The 13481-nt window shown below is 50.4% G+C and overlaps 1 protein-coding gene across 5 annotated transcripts in view; it reads right to left on the bottom strand.

Annotated features, from left to right (window-relative positions):
* The window catches only part of NFIX (nuclear factor I X), a 98609-nt gene that overhangs the window by 65592 nt on the left and 19536 nt on the right, over window positions 1-13481 (bottom strand). For 4 of the 5 annotated variants that reach the window (XM_045550423.1, XM_045550442.1, XM_045550450.1 and 1 more), the window contains exon 2: window positions 3122-3653. In XM_045550423.1, coding sequence (XP_045406379.1) covers window positions 3122-3653 — 532 coding nt within the window. Of the gene's footprint in view, window positions 1-3121; window positions 3654-4668; window positions 4732-13481 lie in introns of those variants that run through there. The other variant, XM_045550432.1, reaches the window with a different exon arrangement.

Genomic DNA, 13481 nt, shown 5'->3' with positions numbered 1-13481 from the left:
CTCTGACCCTGCCCTGCCTCAACCTCCCCTCCTGAACACAGACAGACACACGATGAGACTCCTGCCAGCAGGATGGCCAGCCTCATGGCAGCCTTTTGGACCCCATATTCTGGGAGTGGAGTTATCAACGCCATACACATGTCCTTTATTCCCTCTCAAACATGCCATCTCTCGAAGCTTCATCTGGGGCATAACAAGGGCCCCAAGGGCCATGGGACACCTGGGAGCAAAGCCACATGCCCCAAACTTGACCTCACATCAATTTTACTGTCATCAAACCTGGCACCACTGGATCAACCCAGATCTAACTCTTCAGCTCAGTTTTAAGGGAAAGAAAACCATGTCTTTCAGAGTCCAAAGCAACTCTTATCCGAGCCTTTGCCACCCCGGCCCCTGCCTCCAGCTTATTATCCTGGGAGCAAGGAACATGTGGCGGCTCTGCTGAGTGTTATCGGGCAGGCATGGAAAAGGTGGTGCCTGTGGATCAATGCTGTTCGGTGGCTCAGCCACTGAAGACATTTTCTAGCAAACTGAGGCAGCTTGAGGAGGAAGCTCTGTCCACTCCGTGCCACCTCAAGACCACTGACCCAACTCCAAAGAGGAATAAGCAATGAGGCCCACTGGTGGCCCAGGCCACACCAACTCCCCCAACACTCTTCAGGAAGGCACGCTCAAACTACAGCAATTCCAGCAAGAAAAATCCCACCTTCATTGAAACCATCTGGAGTCTAGGGACTGAATGATAGAAAATGTATCCTTAGTTCTCTACTCCACTTTTGCATAGGAGATTTGGCCTCATCCCAGACAGAGGTGGCCTCAGCTACATGTGATGGGCTATGAATTCACTCACATTCCTGGGCAAATGATCTCACGAGCTGGGACAGTTGGGGGGACCTTATTTCTGGCCAGGAAACAGTCTCCTTCCTCACACACACCTCATCCTACCTTAGCCCCACACTGGCAGCAGTCAAGAATTGGGTCTAAAATAAAAGAGGCCAGGGAAACAACTTGGCTACAAGGATCCACCCAGGGAGCAAGATAGAAAGAAGCCAGCTCAGGAGGAAGACTGAGTATTGATTTTCATCTTAGATGCTCTGGGGACCCTAGTTCTAAAATCAGAAGGTGTAGAATCCTCTTGTGGAGGAGCTATCTGACGGCCACACCGGCAAGCTGGAGGCTCCAACCCTCCTCTGAGCCACTAGCCACCTCCAACACCACCAGATACGTACCCTCCCCACTCTGGCGTGCTGTACAGACAGAGAAAGAGGGCATAACTTTTTTCCTCTTAGTCTCTTCTCCAAAAAGAAAAAAGAGAAGAAAAAAAGTCAAGCTGAAGGGAGAAAGAAGAACTGGTGGCTTGCCCCTCTGCATGAGGGGTTGTGATGGTCACACAGGGTTGAGTGCAGGCCTAGAAAGATCCATATAGGTACTAGGGCCTGGCGGGGGTAGCAGAGCAGCATCTACTGCCTCCAACCAGTTGCCAAAACCACCTCTCAGAACAAGAGAGAACTAGCAAGAAGAGAGACCCCAAATACCACCTTCTCCTCCCTACAGTTCCCCAACATGTAAACTCGAAGTGCTCACTGAGGTTACATTCCTGACACAGTGCTGGAAGCACCCCCACCCCGAATTTTATTTCGGGATCCAGTGATATCATTCCTCTCAACTTCCCAAGAAGGCAAGGGGGTGACCACGGCAGTTCTGAGTCGCTTTTCTTCTTTGTGAATGAACAGGAAGGAAGACACAGAGACACACACTCACGGGAAAGAACCTTCTCTAGAGTTGAAGTCAAGCCACATTCTCTCACATTCACATAAAGAGAGGAAGAAGGGAAATAAAGGGGGAAAAAATACTGGAAGGGTGGAAACGAAAACACACACATACACAGACACACACACACAGAGAAAGGTTTGGTAGCCCTCTCATTACAAGTTGGTTAGGCATAATGTAAACACACTTCTGCCTTGCTTAATCACAGAGTGCCGCCCGTTTAGGTTTCAAAGGCGGCAGTAAATTGGGCGTAGCTGAGTGGAGGCTAAAAATTAACCAGCCATCTCTGTTTCAATTTGTAAGAAAACAAAAGCGGAAAGAAATTATAAAAAGGGAAAGGGGAAGGGGGAAAAAAAAGAAGAAAAGAAAAAAAAAAGGACCAAGGAAGGAGAAGTAAACCACTCTGACCCAAAATGCAGGGTAAGACTGGAAAAGTGAAGAAGAAAACCAGAGTTATTTGGAACGCAAAAGGAAAAGGAGATTTTACAGAGTTTTTCTGGTTGTTGTTGTTTGTTTGTTTGTTTGTTTGTTTAAGACCTCTTCCACAGCAATACTGCTCCCTTGGTGCCTGAGCCCTGGGAAAGTCTCTCTGCCCACCCCCATGGCAGAGGTTCCAGGGCTACGGGCAGCCAGCCTGAGACCTCGCCACTTCAGCCGAAACAAGGTAAAGGCGAAGAGCTCAAAGAACCTCCTGCTAGTTTTCACTCTCTATGAAATCAAATTACTTTCATACCCCCTGATGGCCAAATCCCAGCCCAAACAGCTCCCGCCTGGGCATCTAGGCCCCAGGATCTGCCCACTGTGCCTTCTTTCCTCTTTTCTATTCATTCGGTCTCATATCCAGAGCTTTCGCATGCCCCCTCTCTCCACCGAACTGCTGCCCACCCCGCTTGTGCCAAATCCAGCTTTTCCTGGGACTTGAAGTGAAGCCGCAGGAAAGCTAGCACCTGCCCCCCAATACTTCTTCTGACTCATTTTAATAAGAGCAACCGACTGATTGCGGTGGTTGTTTTTCATCTTAAACTCTCACCATCATGGATAATTCCAGGGGCATCCTGGCCCCGGCCCTAAGACCCGTAGCATCTTTCTGACCAGATGAGTCCTCAAAAGGTGGAGAGGCACAAAGTCCCTACCACCACCAGGGAGCAGAGGGGGAAGAATGGAGCAGGTGGGGGAAAACAGAAAGAGGGGGAAAAGGAAAAGGACACATCAAATGTGATGCAGGCCCTGGCAGGACGGGCGTACCAGTTAGGCCTGTGGTGTGTTATCGTTTGGAAATAAGAGGAACAATAAACAGAACAAATGCCAGCAAGTAAAATGAAACGGGGGAAAAAGGCTGATAGCAACCTACCCGGAGTGTGGACAAAGTAAGCCAGATAAAGATCCAGTTCTTTGATTGTGACTCCAATGTGATGTGGCTGGACGCACAGGCCGGGGTTCGAGCACTGAGGCGACTTGTAGAGCCGCTCCCCATCAGTACTTTCCAGGGGGATCCCCTTAAACAAAATCACCATGACCAGGTCCAGCCGCCACACCTTGTCAGCCTGACGCAGGCAGTCAATCCGCCGGATCTTGCCCTTCTGGTCGGGGTTCGAGAGCACGCAGCAGGGGGGCTTCTTGCCTGTGATGGTCAGCACAAAGTCCTCGCGGAACTCGGGCCGGATGTCTTTGCGCAGTTTGGCTAGCAGCCGGGATGCCCACTTCTGCTTGATCTCGGGCTTCTCGCCCAGCAGCTCGTCCTTCACCGCCCGCTCCTCGTCCTTCGACATCCGCTTCTCGTGCTTCTTGAAGTACTTGCGCTTCCGCGCCTGCAGGTTGAACCAGGTGTAGGAGAAGGCGCGGACGTGAGGCAGCAGCGCCTCGATGAACGGGTGGAACTCATCCTGCAGGCGGCAAGCCGGGAGCATGCGGGGCGAGGGAGGACGGGAGGAGGGGAAGACGGGATGAGGGGGAAAGAGAGAAGGAGAAAAACAGTGTTAGAAGGGGGGGTGCAAGGAAAACCGCCTTCCTCCTCCTCCCTCCTCCCCTAACAATTTTTCTCTTGCGATTGTTCTACAAAAGTGTGGTTTGAAGCCACCACCAGCTTCGCCAGCCACTTGCTCCCATCTCAGCTTCAGCAGCCAGACAGAGGCACCGGGAGCCTGTGCACACACCTATTTTCTCTCTCTCTCTCTCTCTCTCCCTCTCTCTCTCTCCCGCACTCACTCACACACACGCTCGCACAGACAACGTTGCCGTCCACACACACACGCTGCTGGTATCCCCGCCAGGCTCTGTCGCGCCCATGACATCTCCATGTTCTATCGCAGCCGTGAACTCCTGTCCGCTCGCCCCGGCGCGGTGTCCGTCTGCACAGGCGCCGGGGGACGCACGGGCGGGGGCGTGCGGGGCCGCCTCTCATTCCTGACACCGGTCGATTTTCCGGCCACCCCCGAGAAAAGAGAAAATGACATCCACGGAGCGAGCGAGTGAAGAAAACGGATCTGCCTTCCCTCTCCCCAGGCTGTTTTCATTTTCTTTTCTCTTGATCCAGTTGGAACATTCACCCCAGCATTTTTTAATCAGATCTACATCCCAAATATGTGATTTCAGCTTTGTTATCCACACCGATACTAATGTTAATCACAGTAATAAGGAACAAAACACTTCTTGTTAGCACAAATAAGGTGGTTGTCTCGGCCACATTAGGGTTAAAAGCTACATGGGTCTTCTTGCGACCCCTTCCCCAGCCTCCCACGACCCCTTCACCCTCTTTTCCACTCAGTCAGGTGACAGAGGACTGGGCTCTCTCGGTTTTGTTTGGGTTTTTTTTTTTTTTTGCTTGTTTGCTTGTTTGAAGTTTAAATAATAATTGATTTCTGTTTACAAAAATAAAACTGGAAAAAATTAAATAATTACCATTGATCTGAAGCACCCGGCAAAGCCCAACGCCCGATTCTGAGATTCTGGACTCAACAGAGTTGTGAGTTGGGGGCGGGTGGGGGGAGGGGGGAGGAGGAGGAGCAGGGGAGGAAGGTAAATGTTTTAAAGGGGGTTATTATTGGTGTTCTGGGGAATAGGGGCCGGGCTTGGGTGGATTCTCAAACCCTTCCCCCTCCTCCCCCCCCATGCTCCATTGCACAGAAGGGGGAAATTAATATTTTTTTTTTGAAAAGGAGCAAAAAGAAAGAAAGGTCAGGGATAGCAAGCAGAGAGGAGGAGAGCTGGTTGCCACACACGCCAGGTAAACAAAAGCCAACAAAAAATTTTTTTCAATTTCTTCCCCTGTGCATCCTCTCCCCATAAAAAAAAGAAAACAAAAATATGCAAAATTAAAAAATTAAAACCAGCCTTCCACCGTCTCCCCCCCAACACACACACACAGCAACGCACCCCACTCCACCCCCGTGCAAAACAAAAACAAAAACAAAAACCAGGAGGGAAAATGCGGCAGTTGAAGAAAAAGGCTTTCGGCTTTGGCAGCGGCACAGGGGTGTAAACTTCAAGCTGCCTCCCTCCGCCTGATCGGAGGAAAAGGGGGAGCTCGCAGATTCCCGGGGAAGAGGACGAGTTCTGACCGGCTGCAGACCGTTGCTGGCAGACGCGAGCAAAAGAGAGAGAGGGAGTGAGGGAGGGAGGGAGGGAAGGAAGAAAGGGGGAAGGGAGAGATCGAGGATCGAGGGGGGACGTGGATGGGATGGGGCGGTATGTGTGTCTCTGTGTATGTGTACGCTGGTTGGGTTTTGGGGGTTTTTTTTGTTTTTTTTTTTTTTTGCTCCTTTTCTCCTCTCAACTCCCTCGTTCTCTCTCCTTTCATGCTCAATCCCCATCCATTTGCTTGTGCCAAGCCAGTAAAAAGCGGGGGGAAGAGAGAGAAGAGAGAGAGAGAAAGAGAGAGAGAGGGAGAGAAAGAAGGATCCACCTATTTGGCAAAGAGACATCCACGAGCAGCCAATGGCTGCATCCAAGGGGAGGAGGGAACCGGGCGAGCCGGGAGGGTGGGGAGAGCCCCCAGCAGTTGGAGACCAAAAACAATTTGCCCAATCGACAAGTTCACGTCTAATGAACAAGCAAAGTCCAGCAGTTATGAATTTTTCATTCCAGGCTCCCACTCGGGTCCATTTGGCAGCAGCCACCCAGCAAATTTGGGGGTGGGGTGGGGTGGGGTGGTGGAGCGGGAGGGCCTGGGATTGAGAAAGATGCAGAATTTTTTTTTTAAGCCAGAAAAATAAATAAATAAAGGCCTGACTCGGGCGGGCTGGCGGGCAGGAGCCCCAGAAGGCCTTGGGGAAGCAGCTGCGCCTTCTCTTTCTGTTTTGGTTTCAGTCTTTCTCTGGGGCCCGCACACTCTCTCTTTTTCTGGTTCTATTTCTTTTTATTATTATTATTATTATTTATGGAGCACACTGGGGCGAGTGGAAGTTTTCCTCCCCGGCCATACACACGAGCCTGCCTGCAGTGCTATGAATAGATATACGAAGAAAGAGAGCTCGGAAAGTGTCCATGCCAGCAGCACTTCTAGGGCAGGGACCCGCTGCCCAGGGTGTAGCCACCCCACCGGCCCCCAAGTCTGGCTGCTTCAGGAGCACGCCCAGACGAGGCAGGGCCCCCAGCACCTCGTGCCTCCTCCCCTTCTCCCCCAGCCTCCAGCAAGCTCAGAGCTCAGCCGCCTTCCTCGGCCCACACCCAGCCACGCACGCTCCATTAGTGGTGACGAGGGATGCCAACGCAACGCAGCTCGGCTTGAGAAACTGCAACAGTTTATTAAAATAGCCTCCTGTCACAGCACTCCGCTGACAAGCTCTACAAGCAGCCACAAACACAACAGCCAGCCCCAGGGAGAAGTGACAAAGGTGGAAAGATGGACATTACCTCTGAACAGAGGCCCTGAGTCTGACCAGTGCCTACCACCACCACCCAGACATTTAATTCTTCACTTTCTCCGGATCTGCCCTCTTCAGTTGATCTAAGATTACTTTTCTTACTTGTCCCCCAAATCAATTCAGACTAAAGGGCTCAAGTACAAGGTACAAAAGCATAAAATGAGAAACTCAAATGAAAGGGAGAGAGCTCAGAAAAGACACAAGACACAAAGCAAAGGGCCCTATCAGGAAAAGCGGGTGCCTCTGCCTTGAGGAAATCAAGTCACATAGAAAAGAAGAGACCCAGCAGGGGAGCCCCTGCTTCTGGTCCCCTGGCAGGCAGGGAGGCTGAGCAGTGGGGAGAGGGAGCCCCACCTCTGCAGCGGGTCTCTCCAGTTAGGGCTATGGAGTAGCCATGGTTTAAGCCTCCCAAAAGCAGTAAGGAAAGGGATATGAAATGAAAGGAAAAGCAGAGGAGGAAGGACGAGGACACAGACAGGGAGACAGTGATCTGACTCTGCTGGGAACCCCATCACTACAGCCGCCTTGTCCCCAGGCAAGGCTCAGCCCTCAGCTGGTAAGATGAGGGGACGGTCACTGCTCACTGGAGCCCTTTCTTCCCCAACTGAAACTCTGTGCTCTGTGGCCTTTATGTGGCCTTTATGCTCAGCAGAAAGGTTCCCGGAAGAGCGCCTGGGGTGTGCCAAAACAAAATATCCAGCCCTGGGCTGGCACTGAACCCTGACAATGGGAGAGGGGCCACCCAACACCTGGGACCGCACTCTGTGCCCTGAATGGTCTATTTCAAGTGAAGCGAGCTCAAGGCTGACCCGCAAGAGAAACAGTCATAGGTGAGAGTGCAGCAGGCAGGTGCCACCGGGACAGGCCTCTTAGGGTGGTTGTTCAATAATTCACATCATGTTAATAACCAGCTTCAGTCCAATCAGCCAAAGATGTTAGTGACATAAGGTGCCAAACCCAGCCTCTCCACCTTGAGGAAACAATTTTACTTTCTAAGTCAAGATGAGGCCATAAAAACTACAAGTGAGTTTATAGTTGGCACGGGGATATTTTTCTGGTAATTCTGATTTGTACTAAATATTGGACACTGAACAGAAAATGGCCAAGATGAGCTTCCTGGGGAGTCCTGGCATGTTCCATCTCACAGACCACGTTGCTGGTGAAGAGATCTGCACGGGCTGAACCTGAATCTGGTGGTACAACTGGGTCAGGGATGGGGGTGGGGGAGCAGCAGTCCCACAGTCAGGAGAAGAGATGGAAGGATCCTCATAGAAGTTATGGAGACAGGCCGAGATACGTGATTCACTCCTGGAAGGAGGGTGGTCAAAGGTCGATGGGGTGGCAGAGAGATTTGACTGAGAAGTGGCAAAGGAGGGACAACAGAGGAGTGAAGCCTCAGGGACCCACGCAGAGTCCCAAGTGCCCCCTCAAGGCTCTCTTAAGGAGGAGAAGCAATAGGCCCTTCCCAGGGGAGAAACTAGAAGGGAGAACAATCGTCAGTTGTCCTTCTCTTGCCTGTGGCCATAACCTTGAAGGCGGGCAGAGGATTCTCAGGCAACATTTTACTTTCCTCTCACCCTGCAGGGGCTGCTGGCTCCCAGTGGGAGGCTGTGCTGGAAGAGTGGTCAGGGTATTCTGAGTGCTTGGGAAGGGAGAGGGGAAGGTCTCAGCGTCTCTGTATCTCTCTCTGTCTCTCCCCCCAGTGGGTGCACACAGAGAAGAATTGCTCGGGTTCCATTAGAAACATTTCAGCACACCCCCTCCCGCCGCCCCCCACTCCTGCATGGCACTGGTAGCGAGCCCAGACACGCCCCTCAAGGGCCCCAGACAAAAGGAGACTGTCCCCCTTTTGTTAAGAGACTTGAGGCTCCTGTTGGTAAGATTACCTGTCCCAGTCCAGCCTCCTTCCCTTCTCCCCTCCAGCCTCTGGGGCGGGTGGGAGATCAGACCGCTCTGCACCCTGCACCGAGGACCAGAGCCAAGACAAAAATCCCTGAGATGATTCAAGGCTTCTCCAGGTCTGAGTCACTAGCAAGTGCAAGGGTTCAGGCAATGGAGGGAGCGTGGGGGCATGCAGGAGAGGGGAGGAGAAAAAAGGAAAGGGGGAAAGAGAATGAGAGAAAAAAGAACCGAGGGAAAAAGGAAGTCAGTGATGCTGGTCAAAGTGAGCAAAAAACAAACAAAAAATTAAAGACAACGAGGGGAAAAAATAAAAGAGAGGCAGGAAAAATTTTGGGAAAAGGTATTTTCCCCATTTCAGAATAAAATTAAGAAGACAGAAATGAAACTTCTAAAATTTACTTGGGTTTTGGTTGCTGGAAAGGAATTTGCTGCCTTTGTGGAAGAAAGACCTCTCTCTTACATTGCTGAATATATAGAATTTGGTAAAAACAGCAACAGTTTTCACTGAAACATTTCTAAAATAAATATCCATACTGGTTTCAGCTGTCACTGGGAAAAATGTCCCCCAAGAAAAGAAAGACTGAGCAGGCCACAGAGAAAGAGAAATAGAGAAAGGAAATAGTGAAAGGAAAAGAGAAAAACAGCCAGACCTGGAGAGGGAACACCAAGCTGGGCCCAAAACTGCAAAGACAGAGAAAAACAACAATGGAGGGGAAGAGGACAGGGCAGAGAAGGAAAAATAAGCAAGGATAAAAGACAGAAACAGGCCCGGAGAGAGGCCGAAAAATAAAAACTAGCTAAGGAAAATGACCGCTTCCACGAGAGATGGTGAAATGCATGCTTTGCAAAAACTCTACAGGACACCATCCAGTCCACTGAGGCCTTGTGGATTATTTGAGGAAAAGTAAGAAAACATGTACAGTACCTCGCTCACGTATATGGTATTAAAAATTCTTTAGGGAAACAAAATAATCTTCCCAGCCTGATAATAGCTTTTGCAACCAGCCCGCACCTACCAATGGTGAAACATCTAGAAGCACAAGAAGTTGTATCTTTTAAGAAAGGGACACTGTTAGGAGGTATCTTTATCTTTAAAAAAAAATCTTATTTGTCCCTATCCTGCTGGCTTTAAGGCCCAGATTTATTCTTTCACATCCTGGACACATAGGCCCATGCTCATTTGGACAACTATACGCAGTCAGTGTGATTAACGAACAAAACTTCATAGAAATTACCAGATATTTCAGTATCCATTTTGCTACTGTATATCTATAGTCTGGGTGAGAAAGGACGCAGGAAATTTAAAAGGCCACAAACAGAACCCCAATTAGTTTGCCCAATTGCTGGCATTTTATAATTCACCAGTGGTCTGAACCTAAAGAAGCTAATTTCATATCCCCAAGATCTCCCATTGTGTCCCACAGATCTCTGCTTCATGGAAGGCCACAAAAAGGCAGTGGCCAGACTCGACTCGTGGGCAGAGATGGGAAGGGAACTGCAGACAGGACCGCGGCAGCCCTGGCAACCCTGGGCAGCGGCAGCGGGCAGAGAAAGGAAGGGGCCCTGCTGCTTATCCTAGAGGAGGGTAGGGCCTCACTGCTCTGGAGGGCCAGTGAGAAGGGCCTGTGCAGCCAGAGAAAAATCATCCAACAGTCTCAAAATGCCAAGAATGGAAACCGGAAAATGCACTTTGCGAGGAAGCTTGGATAATTTGGACAAAGCGGGTTTCTGGCTGACTTGGGCCTGTTTTCCTCCGCTCCGGAAAGGCAGCCCGTGCTTCCTAGCAGTGTCTTTCCAGGGTCTTCATGCTGGATTCGCCCTACACCCTGGTGCTGGATATAGGACAGGGTCTGCCTCACAGCCAGGCCGCACACTTCTCTCCTCTAAACTGTACCCCCCTTCCATTCTTTTTCTCCTCCTGACTACAAACCAGGAGCGGTGGCCTGGGATCGGGCCAACAGGCAGCCTTGTTCTGGCTGCAAACGCTCCCCTGCTCCAGGCACATCTCCCTCACCCTCTTGGCACTGCATAAAATAGGGTAGGAATGGGGATACTGGGGAAGACAATCTATTCTCTCTAGGGCAACTGGAAATTGTTTACTTTCAGCTCATCCTCTACGGAGAATGGGAAACAAAAACCCTAGTCTTTAATTCAGTATTTAGCTCTAAAGTTCCTTGTGTCACCAAATAGAAGTAAAAACAAAAAAAAGCTGGGAAGGCCAAAGCTCTCTCCTCCCGCCTGTAGGCTGCATGGGATGGGACCCTCTAAGTGTACAGGACAGATGACCACTGAGAACGCTGGGGGACAAAGGCAGTGTGGAGCCTCACTGGAAAGTGAGCCTCGGCTGGAAAGTGTCACTCCACAGTGGCCAAGGGACCAGGATGAGGGAAGAACCACCCCACAGGCCAACTTCACAACTTTCTCTAAAGGAGAGGTGAAAAACTGACAAAAGGCAAGGGAAGGAGAGACCAGTGTGGTGAAGATAAGGTCTGCCCAGCACTCAGTGAAAATATCTGGAGGCCAAGAGACAAGGCCAGAGTAAACAGCAAACTGGTGAAAACGCACCCTAACTCCCCTCCTCCGGCAAGTCCCCTCCTTTGGGGGGCTCAGGAGATAGAAAGGTGACAAAATCCAAAAGCCTGTGACCTTCCCAGCCCCTCTGCAAGAGCTCCGTCAGGATCGTCCAGACACCCCCCTCATCTTGCCTGTTTTGTTTCCCCTGATATTGGAGACAGAGATGAAAACAGAACAAGGAAAGGTTTCTTCTAGCCCCCTGCCCGGAACCTGGCCTGCACTCCTGGCACCTTCAGCCCTGAGGGAGCCTCTTTCTTGCAGTTGCTGCAGCAATAGGCAGTGCCCGGAGCCCCAAAATGTACAATTTTAGGAATTGGAAGGAGGTCATTTTTCAATCTCTCAAAATGTTTTGCTCCCCCAACTATTTTATTACCAGGATCATTGCCAAGGAAACCCAAGAATCCTCATTTGCCCACTGTCTGGCCTCTGCAGAGGCTGGCACAGGGTGCCTGGAGGAGCTCGGACTGTGCCCACCCCTCGGCCAGCCATGCTCCATCCCTCCCCGGCTCCCTTTCTTTCTCACCCTCTCTCCCCCTCTGCGTCCTCCAGCTCCAACACAAACTGTTTGCACGGGAAGTCTCCCTCCATGACCCGATTCAGCATACACAAGAGAAAACTGTGGGCGACAGACCCAACGTCCTAACGAACTTGAGTTAATTAATGCTAAGGAAGAAAAGAGGCGCCCTCGCTCTGTTGAATCACGGTTCACTAGCCCTTTCAGTTTGCTGTGGGTGGAGGAAAAAAAAGAGAGGCTTTTTGGTTCAAATATTTTTGGGGGGCGAAGAGAAAACAAAAACACCGCAGAAGGGCCGTGCAGGGCGAAGCTGTCAGTACCTGCCCGGAGGAGCAGAGGCGAAAGGACTGAGCTGGCAGAGGCGGCCCAGAGTCCTCCCTCAAGCTTCTGGCCTGAGCTGCTCTGGGAAGACAGAGAGGGGGGAAGAAAAGGGAGGGATTATCAATGGCTCCTGGGCCTGTTCAAATAAATTGCTCCAAAAACTATACTGTTAGACTGTAAGATACACTGTTTTTTTTTTTTTTAAAAAAGGCCAAACCCAACAACCCGATTTGAACAGAGCCGTGGAAAGGTTTCATCAGCGCAGAAAACTAAAGTATGGATGGCAGGCATACAAAAAATTTAAGTGTGCAGAAAAAAAAAAAGAAGAGGTGGCAATGGGGGGGCCAGGGAAAACAGCTGCAATTTTGCTTTCCAGATGTTGACCGAAATATGTTAATTGGCAAGTCACTTACTCCTTACCATGTCTTATCCTTTGGTCCTGAGATGTTAAAATCCTACATCTATGCCTAAGTCTGCAGGTAGTTTCCAGGCACTTCACACGTGCGGACTAGACTAGAGGTCAGGATGCCTCATGGACTACCAGTCTGTAATCTTTTTTATCAGCCCACTAATTTTTACAAGCCCTTCCCACCATTCCTAGCGGAAAAGAGTGAGCAAAGCAGGCTGGAAGACACTTTCATTTAAATTTTTATTATTGTTTTGTAATGCGCAGCCTCTTCTTTACCTTTGAGGCTGGGGCTTCCTTTTTTTTTTTAAATAAACTTTTTAACTGAAGCCAGGCATGTATAAAAAGAAGAGTGCACACATTGTAAGTATGCCGCTTGATACATTTTCACAAAGCGAACACACCCATGTCACTCCACTCAGATTAAGAAATAAACATTTTCAGCACCACTGAACAGGCCTTAAAATTTTAAACTATAGAGTTCTCATAATTGATATGGGTCACATCAGTAGCATCAAATGCGAATACCTATATGCATACACATGTTATAGAGCAAAGGGTACTATTCATGTGACCACAAAAATGTGTGGCAAATAGAAGCTCCACTCATCGTCACTGCTACAGAGGGTTTCTGTGTATCTGTGTGTGTGTGTGTGTGTGTGTGTGTGTGTATCTTCTCTCTGTGCCTGCCCAACTCTGATCCCATCAACAGGGCAACCAACTGTGCAGCAGGTTTAGCAGACTAGCAGGGCATGTATGGGGGACAAACAGGACCCACCGAGCTGAAAGCCAAACAGCCTTAGTGACTAACGGGAGTAGGGGCCCCTCCTCTTGCCTGCCCTCCTGGCAAGGACTGAGGGGGCCCTAGTATGCAGGTCATGAGGGAAAGTGACTCTGCAGAGCCAGGGGTTCCTGAAGGGAGAACCGGCACCCATCAGAGCAGGCTGCCCCCATCCCTGTCCACAAGAGTCCTGCAGGGAGGTGAGGGGAAGGTGATGACATCGAGAGAGGGGAGCAGAGAGAGTGAGCGGGCAGCTGCAGGCTCGGCCTGGGGTCCTGGGGCAGGGCTGGGACTGCCGCTTGTGGGGAAAGGAGGGAGAACCCTGCCCCTGTCTACCCCTTCCCTGGCTCC

Source organism: Lemur catta, chromosome 1, assembly GCF_020740605.2.
Source record: "Lemur catta isolate mLemCat1 chromosome 1, mLemCat1.pri, whole genome shotgun sequence".
In the NCBI taxonomy this organism is placed as follows: Eukaryota; Metazoa; Chordata; class Mammalia; order Primates; family Lemuridae; genus Lemur; species Lemur catta.
Note: the sequence above shows the minus strand (reverse complement) of the source record. Positions and strands in the feature narration are given on the sequence as shown.